Source organism: Gallus gallus, chromosome 2, assembly GCF_016699485.2.
Source record: "Gallus gallus isolate bGalGal1 chromosome 2, bGalGal1.mat.broiler.GRCg7b, whole genome shotgun sequence".
Classification (NCBI taxonomy): domain Eukaryota; kingdom Metazoa; phylum Chordata; class Aves; order Galliformes; family Phasianidae; genus Gallus; species Gallus gallus.
This window is the reverse complement of record NC_052533.1, coordinates 105,791,008-105,816,786: the sequence shown is the minus strand read 5'-3', so window position 1 is coordinate 105,816,786 and position 25,779 is coordinate 105,791,008. Positions and strand designations below refer to the sequence as shown.

Genomic DNA, 25,779 nt, shown 5'->3' with positions numbered 1-25,779 from the left:
TGGACTTACTTCTCATGGCTTATCTTATGTGGTATTTTCAGGTGACAATTGAAAAACTAGAAAACAAAAAATGATCATCAATCATCATTAAAAATAATGTAGAATGCATTTGCTTTATGAATAGATCTTGTAAGTTATATTGTCTCATTTATTCAAAATTGAAATATAAAGATTTAAATTGTGAAATTAAACGAATTTGAATCTAATTTCATTAAGGTTTCTAAGAAGCTGGAATTAAGTTCTAAGATGATGTTAATTGTAATTACATACATAATAACAAAAACTTCAGATACTGTTAAAATACTTGAGGTAACTGGTAACACCATGCTGTACTGATCAAATGCTTTAAGTTGCTAGTGCTGTTAAGTTTTGTGCAAGGTGGAAAGCTGTCTCAGACTGCTAAACCACAAAGTACAGTTGATGAAGTTGATGTTAACCAGAGCCTTTCCTCTGTTTAACTCGAGGAATAACAAGCATCTTTGTGAGTACTTGTTTTTTCTTTGTGTGGAATGTAATGTGTTTCTCTGGTGTTGAAAGTATGTCTCTTTCTTCCTTGTTTGCTGTTTGAAGACAGGTACACAACCTTTTAATCGTGCAATGCTTTTTAACGTTGGCTTCAAGGAGGCCATGAAGGATGTTGTCTGGGACTGCATAATATTTCATGATGTGGATCACTTACCTGAAAATGACCGAAATTATTACGGATGTGGAGAAATGCCACGTCATTTTGCAGCAAAGTTGGACAAATACATGTACATGTAAGTAATTAGCTTTATCCACGTTGTTTCTGGGTCTTTAAGAAACATTCTTGAAGCGTGTATAATTCTTTGAAAGTAAATCCAATAGATGAAACAAAATCTGAAACAGTAGTCATTAAAACACACTTCACTGTAGCAGCTGCTGAGTGAAGAATGTATCTAAAAAATCATGGAAGTTAATATTGATACTGATTTTTTTTATAGTGAGGAAATATTTTGAGGACTGAAAATCACATTGCACAAGTCTCCTGGTATATGTATATATTGCATTATCTGGGAATAGTGGCTGTTTTTGTTGGTCAGCTGCGTATTACTCAATAATTATGTGCTAGTACATAGTGTATGCTTACTAGAAAAAAAAAAGAAGCCTATACATACCTTTGATTTAACTGGAAATCTAAATTTTCTTTATTAAATAGATAAATATTTTACTATATTTGAGTATATACTACTAAACTGTTCCTTTATAACTTTTAACTATTCCACAGAATACAGCTCTGAATTAAAATTACTGAATTGATGCTTTACTGATTTATTATTATGATTCCATTGCTTTTTTAAATAAGGTTTTTTTTTTCTTTTTGGTTGAATAGTTCAAGTGTACAGAAGCAGAATGTGTCCACTAAGAAAAACTGATTCACAGATCACTGGCCTTAAGTAATACACACTGAAGTCATGTAAAATGTTTACAGCAGCATTAAATTTGCATGAAAGGTACCCTTAGACTGTACCACAAATTTGTAACATAAGTCTACCACATATTTCAGATTGCTGATTTAGATCCAAAGCTGAAAGTATGAAATGAAACCTTCTGCTTCTGTACATGTTCTCAGTGATGGATTCTTTGTGTTTTATTGAAAGGTGTTTCTCAATAAGAGAACTACTTATCTAAGTCCAGATAAGAATATGAAATTTGTCTGTCTTTTTCAGTCTTCCATACAATGAGTTCTTTGGTGGTGTAAGTGGACTGACAGTGGAACAATTCAAGAAGATTAATGGATTTCCAAATGCCTTCTGGGGTTGGGGTGGAGAAGATGATGATCTTTGGAACAGGTGAATGTTCAGTACTTATTATATCTTTTTGATTGTTCTGTAATATCCAACACTTGTGAACTATCAAATATTTTTTGTTTTAGATGGACAGATTCTGTTGTTTCTAAGGAATAAAAGAATGAGTATGACATTCACTTTTTTTCTTGGCCTTGTTGGTTTGGAGATAAGTAACAGGCTTTTAAGAGAGAGCTCTTCTAACACATAATAGATGTAACAGCAGATAGTAGTATTAAGTATATTAGTCTCAATCCTCCTAGTCCTTTGTGCATAGCTTTTTACCTTTAATATATGTCTCTACAGCTAGCATTACAGAATACCACCTTACAGGCTGTAGAGTAAGGATGAATTTCAAGTATCTTTAGTATCTTAAGAGCTATGAGTGGTAACTTAACTTATGGCCCTACTGATGGTCACAAATTGGATAATGGACAGCAGTGTTTGCCATGTTACTAACAGCTCACAGTAAACAACTGTAAATTCCGGTGGAGTTCTTAAAACATGAGTTCATGTACAGAGGGGGATATTTTAAAAGAATAATTTGTTTTTCTCCTTTCCTTGCTATTCTCGTATTTTTCATCCTGTTGTGCCTTAAACATATAATGATTAATGTTTCCCACTTAATTGGTTTTTGACAGCATTATTATTTGTTAAGACAGGGAGAGAATGTTAGTGAATGGAAAGACTGAGCTTTAGAACAGTTAATGCGTAGTTTTCACTTTTGCTGTAACTTAAAAAAACAAAGGCATTTTTTATATTTTGTTTATTGCACTGTAGGGTTCACTATGCTGGATACAACGTAACAAGACCAGAGGGAGACTTAGGGAAATACAAATCCATTCCTCATCATCACAGAGGTGAAGTCCAGTTTTTAGGAAGGTAAGAAAAACTAAAAACTAATCAAACACTGCAGCTAAAGATGTAAAGATTTTTCTTATATATTTACCTTCTGTGTGCACAAATAAGCAGTCAGTGCTTGTAAGTGTTGCTCCCTCTTCGGTGCTGAATTCCATGTCTTTTAAACATGTGTTGTGTTCAGGTATTTTTTTTTTTTATTTAACTGTGGGAGAGATTGAGTTTGTGTGTCAGGAAATGTTATCATTCTCTTAGATGCAGAAAATTATAGTTCCTCTATAGTTTGGACATGAGTGCTGGAAGAGCAGCTTTGCTGCTTTGCTGATTTAGATTTTCCGCATAAGGAAGCAGCACAGCTGGGGATAATGACTTGTGTGAAAACAGACTTTAGGACTCCTCAGGGGTTGTTTTCTTCTATCATATATCATTGTATTCTGAGGTGAAGGTCTTCTGGTTTCCTGATCATGTGGACTTAAACTTCTTGTTTTGTGGTTCCTTTGTTATGCAAAACACTTCTAGTCTAGGGCAGCCAGAATAGCAACCAGAATGTAGCAGATGAGCTACATCTTCAAGTTGCAATATGAAACACTAAATAAATGTTTCTGATATATATTTATAAATAGCAAAACTGAGCAGGATTTCTAGTTATCAATGGCTGTCACTTTTTTTTTTCCTGGAAGTATCATTCATTAAAAATAATGAAAGCTGAAGATGGACAGATATAGTAGATATGAGTAAATACGTGCTATAAAAAACTAAAATGTACGTATCAGTTACCAGGGAGGAAAAACTGCTGCTTAATAATCTGCAATTCAGACGTTTGCGAATGCAGGAATCTGAAGCATGAAATGTTAAGAAATTCAGACATCTTAAATGTATGCTGATACACAGTGAAGGCATCTAGATCTTATCTCTATAGTGAGTTATATAGCAAAAAATAGTGAAGAAACTAAATGTTCTTTAAAAAGGAATTTAGTTTGGAATTACAAGAAGTATATGGACCGCTCCAAAAATAAAGCCACAATTACCGTAAAAACTACAGCAGATACAAAGAGCACAATAACACTGATAGAGCAGATTCTCAACCACTAACTACTATTTTTCAACATAGTCACTTCTATTACTATGCATTTTTGCCAGCAATGAGCAAGAGCCTGCATACCACACTCATAAAAATCTACATGGCCATCTGAAGCATGACTTGTCTTTGATGTCACTGCTGTCAGTGCTGAAATGCACCAACCTAACGGTGCTCACAGACACTGTTTGGTAATGTTTAACAAACATGAATGAATGTCAAGGGGTGTCAATTCTTCTACATGGAGGAATTAAATTCCATACACGTTTCCATGTTAGATACCACTTTGTCCGACTACCCTTCTACCACGTGCCACATGGCAATAAAATGCATTGGCATGGAAGGTTCAACTTCTGCTATCATACCACCACCGTCCACCTCTGATCTTGTTATGTGGTTTTCAGATCAGCTTGCATACATAAACAAAATTTAAGTGTTTTTTTTTTTTTAAAAAAGCCAAAGTGGCAGACTTTATATAAATAGTGATTTCAAAAAACTGAAAGACAGTTTCAGGGTTTAAATATTGTAGTCTTTCAAACTGATGTGACTGTTACTGTATCATGCCTAACATAAATTGAATGGTTTCTTGCAAATCTTTCTCATGTTTTCTTCTTCCAAATCTCTCTACAGATATAAACTTCTGAGGTATTCCAGAGAACGTCAGTATATTGATGGGTTGAACAATTTAGTATATACTCCTAAAATACTTGTCAGTAGATTGTATAAAAATGTAACTGTTAATCTTATGCCAGAACTTGCTCCTATTAGAGACTATTGATGGAAATGGTGTGACAAGCTATCCTACTGGAGTAAACTTTTAATGCACTGGAAGGTATTAATAGACACTGAAGACGCTGTAAAACAAAACAAAAAATCACAACAATCAACGTCTTAGAATTAGGGATCTTTGTCCATTTGATGATGCATATTTGGGATGAGAAGTAAAGTGATTGTATGTGCCGTGCATTCTGTTCAGAAAGAAAAGCCAGCAGCTACCACTCAGATGTTTACAGCATGAGACTACTGTTCAAGCCTTCGTTCTCCATGTTCTCTATCTTAACCACTCAGCTAAATAAACTGCAGAAAACAGACTTGCTAGCTTCACTGGAAGTAGAGGCATTCTTCTTCCAGGACTTTTTTTATACTAAATTGCTCCCACTCTGCCCTCCTGTATTTAAATGAATGCTTTTGTTCCTTTTTAAAATGTGTTTTGTAAATATGTGATGTAAATTAATGTGTGTACATTGCTTTTAAATTGCTCAATATTTTATGCTTCAGTATGTATTTGGGTGTGTTCTTGTTTGAATTCTATAGGAATGTTTTTATTAGCATGAAAGAACAAGTATAAGATGCAAGTATCCTTAAAAAAGGTTATACCTTATGTGAGATGAAGGAAATACTAATTGTTGGCCAGCTATGACTGTAAACTGTTATACTAGTTTTGAGCTCTAGGCCTCCTGCATATCTATATAGAAGAATCAATTTCATATATGAACTTTCTCCAAAAGAAAGCTTCTAATTTTATTTATTGCCAGCAAAATTATACAATACCCTGCCTGCCATCTAAATCATATTTATATGCCTATTGCATGTGTATTAAGGAAAATCTTGCAGTTGTTACATACTATGATCTACAGGAACTCTTAAATGTTTCCACGTGTGCCACTAGTGTCAATGTCAGGGATTTTAATGCTAAAACAATGTGTCCAGGTGCGTACAGTATTTTGGTATTGTCTTTTTTTTTTTAAATACTATTGAGAAGCACTTTTATTCCTCCAAAATCAGAAGAGCCAAAAATGTGTCTTCATTGGAAGAATATTAAAGTTAGATTTTTAAGAAAATAATAAAACATAGTTCTAATGCTTGCAGTGTGGGGTTTTCAGAAACATGGTGTGGGTCAAACTGTTCTACTTACGATTGCATAAGTGGAACTGAAATTAAACTAAGTGCTTTTTAAAATTCCACCTATAATATATTAATCAATATAGCTATTGAAGGGCCTATTCGAGTACAGTGCTGAATGCTTTTATGATGCACTAAGTATCCTCAAGTCTATGACTTCAAATGAGATTGAGGTTGCACAGTTCCACTAAGAATTGGTCCTGTCTGTTTCTCTATTTTTGTGGTGTAAAATGTATGAGTAACTAGCCTCTCTCCTTGGCTTAGAATGAAAAACATATCTTCTTATTTTCCTATTATCTGTTTGTTTGTAATGTTAAGCTACTTATAAGTAACTCAATGCTAAGAAGTATTTTTTCCTTTTTTTTTTTACATTCTTTGTTTAACACTAAGGAGAAGGACTGAAACATTTATTTTCTATGTTAATGCAAATATATTGACTAAACTCTCCTGAACTGTTTTGTTTGTCGCAGTTATTCAACTCTTTAGGAACCAAAGACTGACTTCTGCTTCTGTAAAGAATGGAAAGTATCCGTAGAGTGTTCTGTAAGAATGTAGGCAAAAAATACTAACTCGTTACTATGTGTTGGTTTCCTGAATTACTGCCACAAATAGTGTGGTGCTATGTATATTTTGTTTGCCATAAACACTTTTTATTTCCTTGATGATCCCAGCAGCAAATTTTGCTCTTAGTCATTCTTAGGTAAAGTTAGGATTTTACTTGTAGACATCCCAAATATTTTGTAGAAATGTAATGATTTAGTTGTAGTACTCAAGAGCTAAGGGATAAACCTTATGGGAATTGCCCTAAAATCTACCAGTTTATCTAATATGCATTAGCAATGATGTAGTGCAATGAAAATAATGCAAAGTATAAAGTGAACAGAACATCTTTTCAAAAATTAGATCCCCTCCTGATATATTTTTATAACTGAGTGTATAGGCTATTCTGAAGCATATGGATAAAGGGAGATAATATATGTATGATCAACAACATCTTTAAATAAAATTGGTCTTATTTCATAACAGACTAATACAATTCTTTAAGAACTGCTGAATAAATTTTAAATTGTTGTAATTTTGATGTGATTTCTGGTTTTCAGTACAAAGTTCAACTACAATTCAACACCTATGATTACCAAACATCCTTTGGTACTGTACGTCTGTACTGTTTTCTGAAGCATGCTTTTGTGCCCATTTGGTAGGCATTCTGTGAAATGTGCAATTTTTTAACCATTCAAATGCATATTTATGCATAGATACATATATACATAATATATTACACACTTGCTGTGGCTGAACTAACATAACTTTACAGCTGTAAGTGATTAATCATGTTTGGTCTTAGGAAAAATATTATTTTAAACCAGGATGTAAATGGATTATGACATATAGCGGAGTTCTTGAAAGGTTTGCATTTTTGGTGCCCAAAAGTGATGGACGTTACCTTATGAAATGTTAACCAACACTCCTCTCTAAATAACTTTGATCACTTTGTTGAGAAGTTTTCAAAGGTGCCATCTTAAATTACATCCAAATAATGTTTGTATGCTATCTGCTTGAGCTCAGTACTATTCTGTACTGAATTTTAACCTAAACAGTGCCTTGAAACAAAATAAATGCGATGCAGAACTAAGAGTTCTGTACATTCCTTTTGATATTTTTCATAATTCTTGTAAAACATGGGGAGAGGCCAAGCACATTGTTTTTTGCATTGGTGATGAGGCAAATAAAGAACATCTTCTCTTTGAGGAGTTAACTTGGAGGGAGAAGAAAGGAATTATTTTTACGAGATTCTGAAGATCTTGCAATTGAGAGTAAAAATTTTACAGAAATATTAACAGTAGAATCTGCTTCATATGCTGAGATACTCTTAAACCCATTTTCCGCAATATAAAACTAAATAGAAGAATATAAAATATAAAATCCATTTCAAAATAGAAAATATATTGAAAAATGTATGAAATTTCCTTTTTCTTGGATCTTGCCAGACTATTTTTCTATTACGTTTACTAATGACTGTGTTGAAGTGGAGTTCTGATGAGCCAGTTACTTAAAAATATTACAAGCACCCACTGCATATCAGCAAGAGGAAGTGTACTTAAGATTATTTAGTTTGTAGAGGTATGTAAGATAGGCTTAATGAAAAATGCACTGAAACATATGCTGGGAATTTCTTGTGTACTATCATAACTTTTGTTTTTTTTTGTTGTTGTTGTTCATGAGAATGTTTGTACTTTTTTATCATTGTCTTTTATGAAATATAATGTTCTAAAGCTGGTGTTGGTTTGGTTATTCTGAGGCTTTCTGGAGAGGTATCTCTTGTTTTGATTATAAACCACTGATTTTTCTAGTGCATGATTTCTTGAAATAACAGGAAAAGGAAGGGGAAATTGGGCATCAAATAAATCAGGCTAGTCTGTGGTGGGATGACTCTTGTTAATTCTCCTAATAGCTCTTCTCTGCTCTTGTTTAAGAGTTATTTTCCTTGTGCATGAATTACAATAATGTGAAAAACATGAGTGAATCTCTTTGCGTTAAGCATGAAGCTGATTTTCTCAGAAACAAGCAGTTGGCCTTTGTATATTTTCCTTTTATCTTAGAGTTATTATTAGAGAAGTGTCTGAATGCTGGAGGTATGCGAGTAATTTTTTGGGAGTACTTAAATTGAAGGCAAAGGTATTTGCAGAACTCTATGCGTCTTCTGAGAATACAAAAATAACTTCAAGTGTGTTTGATGGCTTTAATTTTCTGCAATAGTATATGGATTCTCCTTGAAAATGTTACCAGCCATATTTAGGAGTAGGAAAGGAGGCTTTTTGAGTTTGTGTAGAATCCTTGCATACTCTTACTTACCATGTTGTCACTCAAAAGCTACTTCTACTGTGTTTGTGGCCCCATTTGATTTTATCCACCGTGAGCTTTAATAAAAAGGTATAGGTGATGGCAAGTGGTGGTTTACGTTTCCCATGTGCTCATTTACCATGAGATACCTTTCAGGTATATTTTGTTTGCTTTCTTTCTGAGGAGTGTAGCTTATTAACTTCACAGAAGACTTTGCTCAGTACATTTTTTATAAACTTAATCTGTTTCTCTGAATGCTTTTATTCATGTAATTGAAAACAAAGTCAGTACATTTTCCTAAAGTTAACAAAAGGAATAAACAACTTGACAGTGGCTGTTAGTGATTTACTCTGGGAAGTGCTATGCAAATTCTAAAACTGTCACCACAGTCAGAAACTATTCGTAGAGTTTATGGAAATTTTAATTTACATATCTAAATCTTTATGCTTAAGTTTCTATTCTACCGGCTCACTGACTACTGCTGTAGTTGAGTAAGAAAAGGGACTGAGGACAGTAGCGATGGAGTAATGTCGATAACCAGCATCGTTAGCTGTGAATACCACCTAGAAAAAGAAACAAAGACAGGACAAAGGAGAAGTGATCTCTAAATACAAGCCTACACGTAGGTGAAACCATTGTGGTTCTCTGCCTAATCTGAACTCCCACAAAACTTGGGAAATATCTTCTCTTGTTGTAATGTGGTCAGTGATCTTCAAGTGCTCGTCACACATTTCCACTGGTTGAGAAACTTTTGTTAAAAGCACAGATGTAACTTAAAGAATATTATTTATAATTATCAAACACTTATTATCCAAATTGAGTTTTCTTTGTTGACACTGATAGATGACAAGATTTTTCCTTTTTTAAGTACACTTTCAAGTATCTGAACAGTTTTATTTCTCTTACAAAGTCCTAAATATTGAGAACAAAATTAAACGCTGTTACCAGCAAATATCTTCAGCCTGGAATATGAAGCAATGCATTTCTTTAATCCTGCCTGAGTTTCTAGTAGATGCAGGACTGCATTAGTCCTTTGGCCACGACTAATGACCTTATGTAGGAGAGTTATTTACAACAGCCCTTTTAACATCTCCATCAGCTCGTCTCCTGTTCTTTGATTCCTCCATCTAGACTAGTTGATTATTTTGTGCTGAGAGAAGATAGGAGTTATGGAATGTAAACTTTTAAAACAGTTCATTAACACTGTGATGCTTGTGCTCCTTTTAACTCTAATTGAAAAAAAAAACACCATGAAAATGGAAACAGCTGGTAATAGAAATTCATACATATTATTTGAAAGTGAACTGAAGAAAATGTGATCCCTACAAAGGTTCATTCTTAAGAAAGGAAGCTCTTTCACTCTCTATGAAATGTATGTCTATGTTCCAGACTGGAAATTAACATTATCTTGATGTATAATCAATTTACTTGCATGTTATAAATCTTATCTCTTTTATTTCTCTTATCACAGAAAGAAAGATGCCCAGCATTGGCATTCTTAGTCATCTAAAATAAGAATGTTATCTCTTACCCATTTTAGGGAGGCCAAAACAAAGCCTGATCTGGGTAATTGCTACCTTTTCTCCAAAGAGGTGTGGAGCAGATGTTTGAGCAGCAATTGCAAACCATACAGCTGTTGGTGCTTACTGATCTGTCACAGTCCAGCAAACAACTAATACAGATCTACTGTTGTTACTGCAGTGTAGCAACACGTGAAGGAGCTGATAATATGAAGGGGAAGAGGACAGTCTCTAAGGAGTCCCAAACACTGGAGCTGATTGATACCTGGTTTGGCCACTCTCACCTAACCAGTTTATCTGTCCCATGCAGCATTCAGTTGTAAATTGAGGATCCAAGCATCCAGAAAACAGTTCATACTTGGATTTATTTAGAAATATAAACTTTATATGCACCTGTACAAATATTGGATCCAAAAGGCAGAACAGTCCTTTTTCCAGTGGACTTAGTCTACCAATTCTATCTCAGGTGTCTATTCTCAGAGAGTCATAGGCTTCAGCAGAAGCAGAAGAATAGAAAACCTCTTTGTAAACAATGCATCTAAGAGCTCATTGAGAGTAATGGAGAAGCAGGTAGCTATGATTTGTCATGAACATGTTGTCAGAATGTTTTGAGACTGCAAATTTTAAGTGTTAATGCTAGAACATTTTAAAGTGAAAATTTCAACATGTGTAATTATTAACTAGATCCTAGATATATAATGTATCTTTATTCTTTACAACTAACATACAGAATAAAATAAATACTTACATCAGCATGTTGATGGAAGGGATTCAAGCCCAGTTTCTTCCAGTAAGAGGCTGTATCAAGCTCAATCTTATATATCCCTGTTACAAATTGTTCTTTAGTTGTAAGCTCTTGAAGCTCTCCATTTTCATTGGTTTCTCTGTGTGATGGCAGAAGAATGCACTTTTATATTTTGATTAAAAGCCCAATAAGAATTCAGCTTTTTAGCAATTGAACTTAAGTGATATTGTGTAGCTTAAGTAATGTTGTGAATGCCTCCTTTGATCTGTAATGACTTGTGTCCATTTGTATTACGGATATCTTACAGATCTTATCATGGCATTTACTGTTTCCCCAATCAAAACAGTGGGTGGCTGCCTGCCATGACACTACTCTGCATGGTTTAGGGATGAGCCAAATGTTGGCATAGTTGTTCATAGGCTCTTGGCAGTGTCTTGGAGTTAATTAAATGAACTCAATCACAGGGAAAACTTCAGTGCTGTAAGCAATACAAAAGCTCTGTGATGCACTTAACTATGTGAGTAGGGTCAACTCTTGATTTTTTCATAGTTGTTTCTCTTATTTAAATACGTTGAGTTGCTTCATCAACATAGATATTAATTAGTCAGCAATTTTAAACTTGAAATCTACTATTGGAAGTGATTGTAGGTCAGCCAACAGTGTAGTCTTACAAAATTCTTTGTTGTCTTTGATAAGCTGTTTTTCTATCCTCATACAACATTTGATATTTGAATTAAAGGTCCTATCGGTGCTATCCAAGGATATAGAGCTGGCTTGAAACTGTACACCTTGGAACACCAGCCAAACCGTGATGCCAGAAACAATATTGAATGCTGTCTCTCAAACATACCTCTTGGTTGAAATCTATTTCTGTGAAATAAGTTGCATGAAATTAGGTTTTTCATTGAGTAGGTTATTCACAAATAAGTTCTGTTAAGTGCCTGCTTTGAGTAGTCATAAATCACTATATCGTGTTCCAGCTGCTAAATATTTTATTCAACTTGCATGAAAAAAAAGTAAAGAATGGAATATTAGTTGTGCCATTGTCCACTATTTCTTAGATTTTGTACTTCAGTGTAGCTTATAGCTATGAATTCATTTGCTTCTTGAGAGATGCTCCTTAGTCAGTTGATGGGGTTTTTTTAATCCATTTAAGTGTATTTTTCCTTTGTCATAGCTTGATTACTTTTAGATAAATGTTTAATAAGCTTTCTCAGGTAAAAACCAACATGTATTTAATTGAGAATAGTTATTTTTGAATCCCTTCCTAATATTTCATTATTTATAAACTAACAGGACTGAAGAAATTGACTTAGTATTATCACAGCTTTCCATACACCTTTGTTTCAACATGAAACATGTTTTAAGGCTCTGATTAACATCCAGCTGTTCAGCTCTGTATCTTTAAATTAAGCCTCTGAGCTCAGACTTGAAAGTAACTAAGATGAACATCTTCTTAATGGAAAATTGCATACATTTCCAGTGGAAGAATATGTTTGAACCTACCTTATTTGTGGAAGGCAAATTATTTAACAAGGACAACATGAATAGATAGCGTTCTTTTTTTTCCCCCTTCTTGTGCAAATACGTGTGACCTTCACTGTAGCTATGTTTATTAAGGGCACGTATGAGAGCCCTGTTGCTTCTTCCAGCCCACTGCTCTATTATGCCGAAGAGTCACTTATGTACAATTTCTTGTGAGCTTTCTACAAATGCATCTGTGCCTGGTATACTTCCTGCAGTATGTCAGCTTTTGCACGTATGAGCACCATATCACCTTTTTTTAGGTAGAACATACCATTAACAGAGTCCTGGGAAGAATGTCTCAGGTGAAACTTTGCAAATATCTTGGATTTTCTCATGTTGGCTGATTACTTTTCCTCAAAATAAAGGAGGCTATCAATTATTATGTGGTATACATTTAAAACAATTGCATGTTTTCTTCTTAAAGCTGTACTGTCGTAGCAAATGCAAGTCCATTTGAAAAGAAGAAAAAAAATCAATAAAGGTAGAATTTTCAATCAGTCTTAGTTTCAAACAGAAAGAGTCTGCTTGACTCCTCTGGTAATAATGCAGCACTTCACTGGTGGGTATTAAAAAGAAAGATGATGGTTTGTAATAAAATTACGTTATAAAACTATTTTGGTAGTTGAAACAGTAGTACTGTTAAAAGACAACCTTCAGCAAATAAAATGTAATTCATTCAATAGTGTGCCTTCTCTCTGATTAAAAAAAAAGACATTGTTAGAAACACTTGGCTTTTCCATTGCCTTTCCCTTCTCTCACTTCATACTTCAATATGACTTACTTTGAATTTAACAGTTCCCAAGATCCATCTGCGGCTGCTTTATATAACTTAACTGGAACATTTGGAGCTGGACTTCCTCGGACTGAATCCAGAATTTTTACAACAAGAGGATGTGTGGAATCAGAAGAGCCCTTCAGGTAGGGAGAGAGAATCGTTTATGTTGTAAGAAAGGTAAGTGGTGGGGTATAATAAAGCAGTAAGGAGTCTTATTCTTTAGCTTTGCTGAATATACCGTCTTCTCAACAACATTACTGTGTACTCAGAAATATAGCCTGAAGGTTACTCGAGGCTGGAGACAGTGGAACCAAGGAGGAGGATATCAGCAGCTGTAGGGAGTCAAGTAGTCATGTACATTATAGACACTGTGGCTGTGTGTGAAAATGCTTTTTTGTTTTCCCTTGGGGATGGCTCACATATGCATCATACCCAGCATAATTTTTAATCAAATTGTGACCCAAACACAAAATAATTAAATCATTGGGAATGTTTAAAAATCAGGTAATTTTTCTTCTATGTTTTGGAGTGGTGATTTGAGCAAAACTTTCTGAATTTGCTGGCTTCTGATCTAGTCATCGTACTGAAGAATTATCTTAATTCAGCTGTGAACTTGATAACTACCACATACTGAGTCTTCCCTCATGCCTTTTTGGATCAGATTTTTCATCCTCAGGCAGTTTCGCATGGGTAGAAGAGAAACTTTTTTTCAGACATGTCATGGTGATAGTTTCCCTCCCATCACATTTACCACAAGGCATGATGTTTATGGCCTAAAGTTTTACATTCTCAAAAGGAAAGTTGAATCAAGGCTTTATGCTTCCATTACCTAATTCTGTAAGTGAAAAGTGAGAAAATGGAGCTATGTAGAAACTAAACAGAGATCAGCTCAAAATAGAAATCACTGATCTCCATTTAATCATTGGAAAATGATTCATGATGTAGATGGTAAAAACTGCACCTTCTCATACATCCCCTTTCATTCTATGATGTACTGAATATACCATGGATCAGGAGCCCCACCCTCCATCAGACATGTATCAGAACGTATCTATACCACCATCCGTATGAGAGAGAGAGAACTGGTTTGCATCAATGAGTGTTGAGATCCCTTCTTTCCTGCATGGCAGCAGTAAGGGAAGGAACAAGAGAATACATTACTCCAACATGGATTCTCCTCAGCCAATGCAGCTATTAAACTAACAAGGGAGGAAGTGCTGGGTACCACAGAGAACGCTAGGACTGCAAGAACTTGCCAGAACTGCCTTGAAATCCCTCACAACCTTGTTTATTGTGTTATAAGGGCTACAGTTCCAAGGCCCAAGGCCTTTGCATATTGACTACAGTGTTTTTTTCCCTTTCTTTTCTAACATGTTTTTTCATGTAGTTGCTGAGTCTGATAGCAAGTGCTACTTCTCTAATCAGAAAGCTCTCTTCTGAGGAGAAGGACCAGAAAAAGTGCAGTAGGAGAGAACTACAATCAGTAATACCACAAAATCGAAATAATTGCAATAAAGTGGAATATTCTACTTTTTTACACTTACACTAATTGTAGTACTTAAGAGAGAGGGGAAAAAAAAAAAAAAAAGGCTGGGACTACATCAGTATGAAGGTCTTCAACTTCTATCCTAAGACACTTACCTGTGGTGCAGCTTCAGAGAAAAATGCCAGGCCAGCTAAGAAAACAAGAAATATAGAGTGAAAAGCCATTGCGGCTATCACTAGGAATTCTCAGTGGCAGCAAGTAGAAACTGATGAAATCTGTGATTTTTATATCAAGGCCTATAAACTAGGGCTGCTTATCAATTAAAAAAAAAAGCATCTGACTTTGAACATGCTGATTCTTACTATTTACTTAGTAAATAATGAGAAAATAAGTAACCCATACAAACATGAACCTTGTCTGTGAAAATACATCTATTCTATTAATGCCTGGGAATAGTGAATATTGCCTAGCTTAACTGCAGCAATCTGTTTTCTTGGAAGCACTGTCTTCCAAGAAAGCACAGAAAACTATTCTGTTTTGTTTCTCTTCTCGTTGAATACACTAGTATTATTACTAATGCAATAGTAGCGTTGAAGTCTCATAAAGCTAAGAAAAATAGAAATATCTTGTTAATTCAAAATTTCCATTTCATTTAGAATTCCTCTGTGGCTATAGTGTGGCGTAATCAACTTATCCATGTTCATCTATTAAGCAATTTCTCTGTGTGGTAAATATATAACATGCGACCTACTAGTTTTCTTACGTATTTCCATGGAGGAAAAATACTATGTTTGTTTTCTAGCATGATAATTAAATACCTACATACCCATTTCTGGAGCACAGCTAAACAGCATTTTAAGTTCTGTTACCTTAGTTGTTCCTGACATTCCATGCAACTTCAGAACTTTACCTGTACAACTGCAAGTCAGCCCCCACCAGAAGTTTATTTTTCAATTTAGGTAAATATTATTTCCAGAAGTGAGATTGTTTTTACACCTGTGGATGCCTACTTGCCCAGTAAGGACATTAACCTTTTTTTTTAATGACTACAATGGGAATATATTTACATTTTGTTCACGAGGCTGGTCACAGTCCACTGCAAATTAAGCCTACTGGTTTTCAAGCTTTAGGAATTGCAGAGTTCCATGAAATGACATTCATGCTTTAAGATGGGTGCTGTTTTGAAACTGTTTGCACTGTCTGCTAGAATTGTGTAACTGTGGTAGAATCCAGAAATCAGGGAGAAAAGTAATCAAATAGCAAAACGTTAAAGGCTTTTGTAACCTTGTGAATTCTCTTGGTATAGAGTCATCCCAGCAGGCTCCTGTCTAGAGATTAGCTCCAAGGTCAATAGCAGATTAGCGCTGATAGTTTCTGAATGGCTGAGTTCAGTAATGTTCTATGTTATTTCTGTAATCCTATTAAACAACAATTCTCTGCTCCTGGATATCGTAAATTCAATCAGCTATCTTTCTACAGAAATTACTGCTAGAGCCTTCAAACGTTTGGGTCCATTTATCAACAACATTATTTGAATCACAGTCGCTCCACAATTTACCTTGTCCTTCTTCTAAAAAACTTGAAGATAATATTATGGTAATGCTTCCATTTTATGAATTTGTTTTTTTATGGACAGAAATTTGACTTACTAGAGGTAGCCAACTGTATTAAAGAGCAGAGCTGTTTACAATGATGGTAACTGAAATTACTTCAGAACTTCCTAGATTCAGTGAGCAGCAATTTTTCCTTGTCAAATCAACAAAGTTTGCCTTGAAATTTTAAGTAAAGCTACACGGCTTTTAGCTCAGCTCTCTACATTTACTTAACTTAAGAGTCTTTCTATATTGTTTGTGTTGCTGCTAGGTATTCAGAATTTCTCCTATTTACCCCATGACCTAGTTGGTAGTGGGACCATATCTTCTGTGTATAAACCGAATAACATGAATGAGTTTCATGTTTTGAGTATGCTTGCTTGATTTTCTTTCTTTCTTTCTTTCTTTTTTTTAAGATAGCAGAGCTCTGTCTTATTTTGAACCAATGCATTTGCTGAGAATTTTTTTTATAATGATGGGGGAAGTTAACAGAACCAAACCAAGTGTTAATTTACTTCCCTGTGCCACACTGTTTCTAGGTGTCCTTTGTACTTGAACACAAATCATAACACTTTAGGACACAATAAAACTTCATCAACAGAATCAAAACTGTTTTAAAGAAGTTACATTTTATTGACTTATCTGAATTTTTGCCAGGTTACAAAATGAAAAACAAATAACAACTAATGTAGCAAAAGGATATGCATTAGCAATCGGAAAAACCTTCCTCCTAAAAACCTATAATAGTCCTAGCAGAGGAGGGTATATATATCTATTGACAGTATGTTTTCATTCCTGGGGATCACTGACAACAGCAGTTGTTGAGTAAGAGAAAGGACTGAGGAGAGCAGCGATGGTATAATGGCGGTGGCCAGAATCATTAGCAGTGAACACCACCTGGAAAAGAGAAAACTTGTAATCATGAGGAACAACATGTATTCAGATCTACCTTAACATTTAATATTAGGAAGCATAAGCATACTCGAGTTGCTGCAAACTGCTTTGCCAGTTCCGTTCAGTGGTTTCACCCTTGCAAATGCTCACTACTACTTTGTAACGTGGCAGAATGAGAAATTAATGAGACTTGGACTCATGTCCCTGAAGGGCTTCACCTGCAGTGAAGTTCAGTCGAGACACCTAGCACCTGAATCAGGAATGCACATTTCTAGTTTGTGATATGAAGTAGGAGGATGAGAGGGTGGTAACTCAACCAACCAATAAGAAAAACAGGTGAAATACTCTAACTTAAATACAACATCTGTGTTCAAACAAGGCTGGCAGTGGTGATGGATCAGTTTTTAATGCAAGAACTGAGTTGCTAGACTTGCAAGAGCAGAAAGACCCTTGTCCTAAAATAATTCGTATTTGCTGCTCTCCTAATTACTTCCTGGAAGTTGGAATACCCAGCTCCCAGGAAAATGCCAACAACTGGATTAAGCTCCCAGTTTCTTTGGCTTTCTTTAGTCTAATACTTGAATGACTTTTGGATCCATGATGTACTATTTACCTGTGAGGACTAGAGAGCTCCCTCCTACATCCATCCTGCCAGTCTCTAAACTGATGGAATGTGAGGACTGTGGGCTACAGTTACCATTTACTCATTTGTTAAACTTGGTCCACTTCCCAGGACAGTGCAGTGACTTACAGAATCATAGAACTGAAGAATCACCAGGGATGGAAAAGACCGCCAAGATCATCCAATACAACCATCCACATACCACTAATATTTCCCCACTAACCCATGTTCCTTAGTACAACATCTAAACACTTCTTGAACATCTCTGGGGACAGAGACTCAACCACCCCCCTGGGCAGTCCATTCTAGCACCTGACCACTCTTTTGGAGACAAAATGTTTTCTAATATCCAACCTGAATTTCCCCTGCCTGGCATGACTTGCAGCCATCCCCTCTAGTCTTGTCATTAGTTATGTGGGTTGAGAGGCCAACACCCACCTTGTCATAGCCTCCTTTCAGCTACAGTACTACATCAAAGGAAAGCGTCCTCAACAACCTATCTGGAACAGTCTCAACCATGTGCCTTTAAGCACTTTTAGAAGTGAAGGTCTTAGGCCCCATCTGTATTTTCAGACATCCAAATGATTCAGGAATATTTTCAGGATTGTATGTTTGATCTAACTTGCTCAACTTACTCCCCAGGCTTCTATAGATCTGGGCCTCAGTCATTTGTTTTAGCCTTCCACAGATCTTAAAATTGCAATTTAGCATGTTTTACAAAGAAATTCCTTAGCTGTTCCAGAACACTGAGTAGAATGTTCAGAGAAACTGAAATTAGATGTCAGAGTAGGCCTCTAGAATGTAAACATTTATTTTTTTTTTTAGGAAGTACTGACTAAATGTCATAGAAAAGAACACACTAAGTCAGTGTTGAACTGAAAGCAATGGAAGGCATGTATTTAAACTACTCGGCTGATTATTGAATTTGGATATCTGCGAAAATTTTCCTGTCCCGTTATGTTATTTATTTATTTATTTTTATCCATCTCTCAACATCTCTTTTCTTCTCTGTTGCATACTTCAGGACTGAGCATTATTTAAACACACGCCAAAAAGAACAATCTTTTTCAGTAATTACCAGTTCTACTAGAATTCAGTGGTATGATGGAAATCCCCAATTAAAAAAGCTTATTTACTAGAAAAAGTCCTTCCGAGTCCCCATATTCTTTCTGCAATGATAAAAGCAGGCAATGTTCTTTTTTTCTTTACTTTTCTTCTTCTTTCTTCTTTTTTCTTTTTTTTCTTTTTATTCTATTTTTCCTCCTCTTGTTTTTTTTCCCCCATTTTTTGCCCTTTTTTTTTTCTATTTTCTTTTTTTTCCTATTTCCCCCCTCCCCCCCCCCCCCTTTTTTTTTTTGAATGGAAGTAGCTTTACTTTGGAAGAGCTGTGTCAGTTCATACTTAAAGTGAATTTTAGGGAGAGATACTTCCTCTAGATAAGCTGGCTGTATACTGCCATATTTACACAATGTAACGTGACAGTGATCTGCTTTATCTCTTTTGGTATGAAAGCAGTGTATTTGTTGTGTCCAGTTGATACCCCTACATGGTACATAGATTATTAGGTGTGTTCTCAAATACTTACATCAGCATATTCATGGAATGGGGAAAGGCCAAGTCCCTTCCAGTAAGAACTGGTGTCAAACTCAACTCTGTATACTCCTTCTACAAACTGTTCTTCTGTTGTGAGCTCATGGATTTCACCGAACTCTGTGGTTTTCCTGTAATGATAAAATATATACTTAAATATTTTGTATTGTCATTTAAATGCCAGGCAGAAACAGTCAGTGTTGAGTGTTAAATAGCACAGATGCTGCACAGCCAAATTTGACATTGAGTGATTTCTAATCATGTGAAATAATTCCCTCCTGTGTAGCATATACTTCCATACTGCAGAACCTGTCTCTGCTACAGACTTATTCATGTATATCACAAATAAAAGTTTTTTGTCTTTTTTTGCTTTTTGATAATTTTTATTGCTGTGGAAGGACTATATTTAAGGCCCCTGTTTTAATATCATGTTTAACTTGTACCAAGTGCCCTCTGGAACCAAATGTCAGTGGCTTAGGAAAAGGATTGTCATGATGAAAGGCAAGATGCCAAACCTCAAATTATAATTAGAGAAAAGAGATTTTAGTGGAAAATGATTTTAGTCACTAGATCTGACAGATTTTTATATGACCCTGAATGGTAATGTCTTGGAACAGCAATTTAGCATCACAAGATTGTGGTAATTTGTATTACAGAGCAGTGGTCAGAGAGCAGGGACTGCTTCCACTGGATGCCATGTAAATGAGAAATAGGAATTCCCAGCTCAGAGAGGCTATTTATTCAGTTTGTAGCAAAATGCTGGATGGATGACATCCAGAAACAAAAGGAAATATAGCTGCTTTTGCATAGTGCAGTCTGAAAAAGACCAGGCTTTGTATGACAGCTGTTGAAACATTTAGCTACCGAGCTACTAAACCCCTTTTATGCCTCTCCTTTCATATTCTTCCTCCAATCTTTAAATCTTATTTTACTTTTTCTACTAAAAATGTTTATATAATATCACATTTCATAATCACTTGATGTTTTTGAAAGAAAAGTTAAAACCCTGACGTGAAGAACAACCTACCCAATCTACAGAAAGGAATAACTTTCTATAAAGGGGACAAAAGAGCATTAGGAGGAAGAGAGAGAGGGAAGAACACAGTGACCTATAGCTTCTTATCAGAGAAAGAAGCCATTGTGCTATCACAACTTTTCTTTCCCCACCTCCTCTGTCTCAATTGTCTTTTTTTCAGTTAGTGATATTGAATTAAAAAAAAAAAAAATTATGATAAATTAAGAATTAAGAAGATATTCCAACTCTAGCATTTTGAAAACTGACCAAAGCATTACAGCACAAGTCTATTCCAGGTGAAGTCAGCTGCATCCAGGGAAGACCAAACGTATTAAGACAAGCCCTGATTGAAACATGGCTCCAGGCAGTTTGTGAAGAAATTTTCTTTTAGTTTAATTAGTACTTCCAGCCTTAATCTATCTTGCCTTAAGAAATGGCAATAGGCAAAATGTTGAAGAATTCATTGGTGAATGCTCATGTGTCCTTGAACTTGTGAAACAGAACTGCTGAAATTCTGCAGAAGTGTTTAGAGTGCAAGTTAGCAATTCAGGTATATCTGCTTAGAAGTTGGATAGTTAAGACACAAACCAGTTAAAAACAAGAATGGTATCTGACTGAAAAATCCTTGTTCAGGTAATAAATTTTAGGCACTGAATTTTAAAACTGAAAATGAGATTCTTCTTCACTGCCAAGAGTTCATGGCACTTTAAAAAGAAAATTAGCTAATATGGGGTTGCTATTTAGTACCAGTGGTCTCACAAAGAAAACGTTTAGGGCTACTGGTGCAGTGACATCCAACAGGACAGTATGTGATTCAGATCCTGGATGAGATTAGCACAAGGCAGAGCATTCCCTGCCATCAGCCCTGGTCCTTCTGAACAGCACTTGTACTTCTGTCCAAGCATTTATACTTATGTGAAATATGCTGTAACTTTTTTTTTTCTTTGATGACTCACAACCTAGGTCACATGAGAAACATTTGATGAAGTGAATTCTTGAACTCCATTGTAAGGCTGAGATTTCCTAAAACATGTGAGGAGTAGGAAGGTCAAAGCTAGTCATGGGAAGAGCTCATATAGACCACAGATCACATGCCTTCCACATCTCTGTTCCCTCTGGCCTTCCTCAGAGAGTGTCTTCACTGGACTTAAGCTTTTCATGTATTTTAGCCAGACTAATTTTGAAATAATTAATTTCTCTTAATAAAATCTGTTGTTGTTATGGTAACTTCCTCCAAGCTTTTTAAATAGTAATTATCCACACTCATGAGTGGTAAAGTGTATTTGCTTAGTTTCCTAAAACTCGCTAGAGAAACTGAGCAACAACAAGTAAACAAAAACAACAAAACCTAACAAAATACTTCTATGGACACCTGAACAGAAGGGAACTTTTACAGCACCTAGCAGATACATGTGGAACTTCATAATATTAACCTGACAGCTTCAGCTACAGATTGTGTTCTTTGATTGCATTCAGATTTTCAACATATTTATTACAGATAAACTCTTTTTTTTTCCAAAATAAGAACATTGCAAGTAAGTGTGAAAAACTATTTCAAATCAGTGCTTTCAGATAAAGTCAGCGGTGTCACTGAAAGCAGCCTTGGTTAAGATGCAAGTCATAGGAGATGTCACAATCTATACCTACAATAAAAAATGATGGTTTAATGTTCCTTCATTGCTTTCCCCTGGGAAAAAAAAAAAAAGAGAAAAGAAAAAAAAAAAAACAAAAAAAAAAAAAGAAAAGGAAAAAAAAAAAGCTTCTTTCTTGCCTACAGTTAATCTCCTCATTTAGTTATTTAAATAATTTGAATACATAATTTGATTTTTCTCAGACTTTCCCTGTGACCTGAAGTGTCGAAAGAACAAAGGCTAAGAACCACTACACGATTTGTCTCCTTGAGCTTCTTAAGAGCAGCCTTCCAATCTAAACAATACTGTTACACTCACGATGTGACGATTCTTAACACTGATGCTGCATTTATCTTATTACAGTTTAGATTCTATTTTATATTACATATTCAAGACCAATTGATGAAACATGCAAAATAATCTGGATTTCCTAACAATAGCACAAACTCTCATTAAGAACAAAACAATGGCATTATCTCCACTTCCCCTGAAAGCAACCTGTCAATTTTTAGAGTTTATCTGGTTTTCTCCTTGAAGTACGTAAGTCTATTCTGAGGGTCATTTTTTCCTATATTATTGTTCATAGATTCACAGAATCACAGAATGACTTGGGTTGGAAGGGACCTCAAGGATCATCAAGCTCCAACCTGTATGCAACAGGCAGGGCCATCAACCTCCCCATTTAATACTAGACAGGCTGCCCAGGGCCCCATCCCACCTGTCCTTGAACACTTCCAGGGACAGGGCATCCAAAACCTCTCTGGGCAGCCTGTGCCAGCACCTCACCACTCTCATAGTAAATATTTCCATATTTGGGAATGAAGGTGTTTCTCCTCTTAACTTTTCAGTTCCTTTTCAAAGGGGAAAGTTTTCTTGTTTTGTTTTGAGTTTTATAAAATAAGCCCTTCAAATGGAGAAGGGCGTATCTCTCCTTGCAGTCTTTTCTATTTCCTTCTGCAGCTTTTATGTAAATGTAAATCAAGCTATAAAATCCTACTAGAAGAGCTGGATTCTTTAGTGGCTACTGTTCATGCTTATGCTTGTCATTCTGTACTTGAACATCCTGCTACTGCTAGAAACTTCTCTTTACTAAAAACCTGATTTGGTGAATTCTTACACTGAAACTTAAATTGATGAGGTATTCAGACATTTGAGTTTTGGAAAACTGTATCCCTCTGTTTCTTTTATTTTTATAGGAAGGAAAGATAGCATTGAAGCAATGAGTAAAATGTCTTTATTAAACCTACACACCTACAAAGGTATGACAAGAATCTTAAATATTTTTTTTTTGCAACTTGTATGTATTTCAGTGACAGATATGTTCCACTTGAATCTGACCAGATTTCGTGTGCTGTTAACAGTGATAGTGATGTGACAGAAAACTTAAACAAAAAATATTATCAGATCTCCATTCCCTTTATTTCTCTTCTGTTTATTCAAGGCCCTTGGAAAAAATGTCTCAGTGAGACCACATAAATAACTTACCCAGTAGCAAAGTCCTGCCAGGTTCCATCTGCAGCCTTTTTAAAGACTTTAACAGCTACGTTAGCTGCAGGACTTCCTCTGACTGCATCCAGCACTTTCACCATGAGAGGGCATTTGGAATCAACAGAGCCATGGGAGACCTGAGCGAAAGCAGGAGAGGTTGTAAAGGAGCTGTTCACTAGCCTTGCAAAAACCTTCTCTCAAAGAGAAGATGGATGCTTACTGCAGAATTAATGCTGACTTGAAAGGAATTTCTTTGCCAGATGGTGTACAAAGCCAGTTTCCAAGCTTTTGTTTTGTCCCCCATACTTTCTTACGGAAGAGTATCTTTAATGTTTATACAGATCACTTTATTTTACACACATACATACGTGCACTATTTTATAACTATTTAGAGTTGTATATAATTCTGAAAAAATGTTATAGAAAAGATACCTTTTTAATGAGATCACAAATAATAAAGTAGTAAGTTATTATATAATAAGTGCAGGCAGGGTATGTTAGCCTAGGCAACCAACAACAAATACCTACAATATCATTCAGGGTGAAAGGATGTTGTTTCCTTAAACTTTGCTACACTATAATGCATTCTTAGTCAGGCTTTAAAAATATTTAAATTTCTTTAGAGAAGCATTTGTTTGGTGCAGAAGCTGCCTCTGTTCTGCAGATATAGGATGTGTCACAAGCTGACAGAAAAAGAAAAATAAAAGGTCATACCTCCTATATCCAAGACCCTTTTGTAGTGCCCTAAAATAGATATGTAAATGGTGAAAGAAAAGCTATGTTGAAAAGTGGTGGTAAAATAACACTTCAGGACAGTCTAATGGTTGCAGAATTTCATGGTTGAGGAAGATGTTAGTCATCTGGAAAATACTGGTTATCATTCCTGTAATGATTGAGTTTGAGTTAAAAAAAAAAAGACTCACCAGTGGTGCAGCTTCGGAGAGAAATACCAGTCCAGCTAAGAAAACAAGAAGAGTAGAGTGAAAGGCCATTCTGTTTGCTGTTAGTGAGTTGTGGTGCCAACAGCTAGGAGCTGATGAGATTTGGGATTTTATACCCAACCCTACAAGAAAACAGGCTGCTTATTGGGTGCCCATATGACTACAAATCTGCTGATTCTGATTATTTGCTTAGTAAACAGTCCAATCCTAGAGACAGTCCATGAATAACGCTGCCATTGCAGTCAATGGAAGAACTGCAGGATCACTAGAGTAAAGAGAATAAGTAACAGACACAAACATGACCCTTGCCTGGGGAGATTAAACTCGTAGAAAGCTCTCCACAAAATAATGTAAGCAACCTTTCCTTGCCTAGAAGTCCAACCAGTTCTAGATCTTCCCTTGCCCTCAGGTTATGCATAATACTGCCCCAGTGTTTTCTCTGTATGTTCTTAGTGTCTCTTCTCACTTTTTTTTTAATGCTTTCCAAAGACTAGCTCCCAAAAATAGATGTGGATTCAATATGAGTGATGGAGTTTGCTGCCTAGCTCAGGCATTAACGGTCTATGCTTGGAGACAGACTCCCATGTCTGATCCTGCTTGTTTAAAAGGAGCAAAGTTTCTTTTTGAAACTTAATTTAGAAGTTTCCAAGGATTCATCATGCCTAATTTTCAGACAGACACTGAAGCTTCCTCTTTGTCACTTGAGAGAGATCAAGAATGATCTGTCCCCCTGGGAAGATAGAGATCTAAGAAAAGTGAGAGGAGTCCGCTCTTTCTTCATGGCACACCAGAGTAAACCAAGCAAAATGGCAGAGATCAGTAGCTTAAATTAAGATCTAATTGTCAAACTCTTATCATCCTGGCAGAGATATTCTTACGCTCTGCAATGTACATTTTGATAAGAGTACTTTCAGCGGTGAATTTGGTCCTAGTCTAAATTGGAAAGGAGATGTTTGTTAGAGAAATATGCATGGGATAGCTGGGTTTTTTCAGCTGCGTTACATAAAGCTTGTCTGTATTGTCTGTGCTTGTTGAATGAGAAAGAAATTGTCCTCTGGCATTTCCTTCTTCCCATGTCCTAAAGAACTCTGACTTTATATTTCTGCTCTTTGCAGGTGATAAGCATAGTTCTCATTTCACAATATTCTAACAAAAACATTTTTGCCTACTAACTTCAGTAAGATTATGATGAAGAGAAAGAGAGTTTATGGACAGTATTCTCCAGAGGCTTTCATGCTTTCAGATGGCTTTATGTAGTCTGTTCTTCCTAAGCAAAGTTGTTTTTTGGAAAAAAAAATCTATACTACAGTAATCTCCTGAACTGAGATCAAAATGCCCTTTGGACTTACAGCAAAGCAAGCTGAGAGGTAGGTAGCATTCTATGTTCAATTTCCATGCATAGAAGTTAGTGCAAGGTGACCAGCAATAACAAATCATGCTGCAGCCTAGTGCTTGTGGGTTCTCTTCAG

The 25,779-nt window shown here is 35.6% G+C and overlaps 3 protein-coding genes across 4 annotated transcripts in view; 1 reads left to right on the top strand and 2 right to left on the bottom strand.

The window, feature by feature from the left end:
* The window catches only part of B4GALT6 (beta-1,4-galactosyltransferase 6), a 23,923-nt gene extending 16,002 nt beyond the window's left edge, over window positions 1–7,921 (top strand). The window contains exons 6-9 of the mRNA NM_001031016.2: window positions 571–758; window positions 1,689–1,811; window positions 2,586–2,687; window positions 4,372–7,921. Of these exons, the coding sequence (NP_001026187.2) occupies window positions 571–758; window positions 1,689–1,811; window positions 2,586–2,687; window positions 4,372–4,519 (561 nt within the window). The 3' untranslated portion in view covers window positions 4,520–7,921. The remainder of the gene's footprint in view (window positions 1–570; window positions 759–1,688; window positions 1,812–2,585; window positions 2,688–4,371) is intronic.
* Window positions 5,940–17,020, bottom strand: LOC112531842 (transthyretin-like). The gene is made up of 4 exons (XM_025147913.3): window positions 14,693–17,020; window positions 13,058–13,188; window positions 10,753–10,888; window positions 5,940–9,047 (listed from the first exon to the last, which is right to left on the bottom strand). The coding sequence occupies exons 1-4, from the start codon at window positions 14,759–14,761 to the stop codon at window positions 8,940–8,942; spliced, it is 444 nt and encodes a 147-aa protein (XP_025003681.1). The 5' UTR covers window positions 14,762–17,020; the 3' UTR covers window positions 5,940–8,939.
* On the bottom strand, window positions 16,720–25,779 carry TTR (transthyretin). Of its 2 annotated transcripts, NM_001281498.1 has the most exon segments (5): window positions 16,720–17,026; window positions 19,231–19,366; window positions 23,367–23,506; window positions 24,293–24,327; window positions 25,660–25,779. In NM_001281498.1, coding segments are annotated over 5 exon segments (507 nt in total). In that variant the 5' UTR covers window positions 25,748–25,779; the 3' UTR covers window positions 16,720–16,918.

Excerpts from the sequence above, each read along its gene's own strand:
- LOC112531842 (XM_025147913.3), bottom strand. The coding sequence starts at position 14,761 with ATGGCTTTTCACTCTATATTTCTTGTTTTCTTAGCTGGCCTGGCATTT. Across the intron at positions 13,189-14,692 it reads TCTCTGAAGCTGCACCACAG|GGCTCTTCTGATTCCACACA; the intron begins GTAAGTGTCTTA and ends CCCTACCTGAAG. Across the intron at positions 10,889-13,057 it reads TGGGAACTGTTAAATTCAAA|AGAAACCAATGAAAATGGAG; the intron begins GTAAGTCATATT and ends GCCATCACACAG.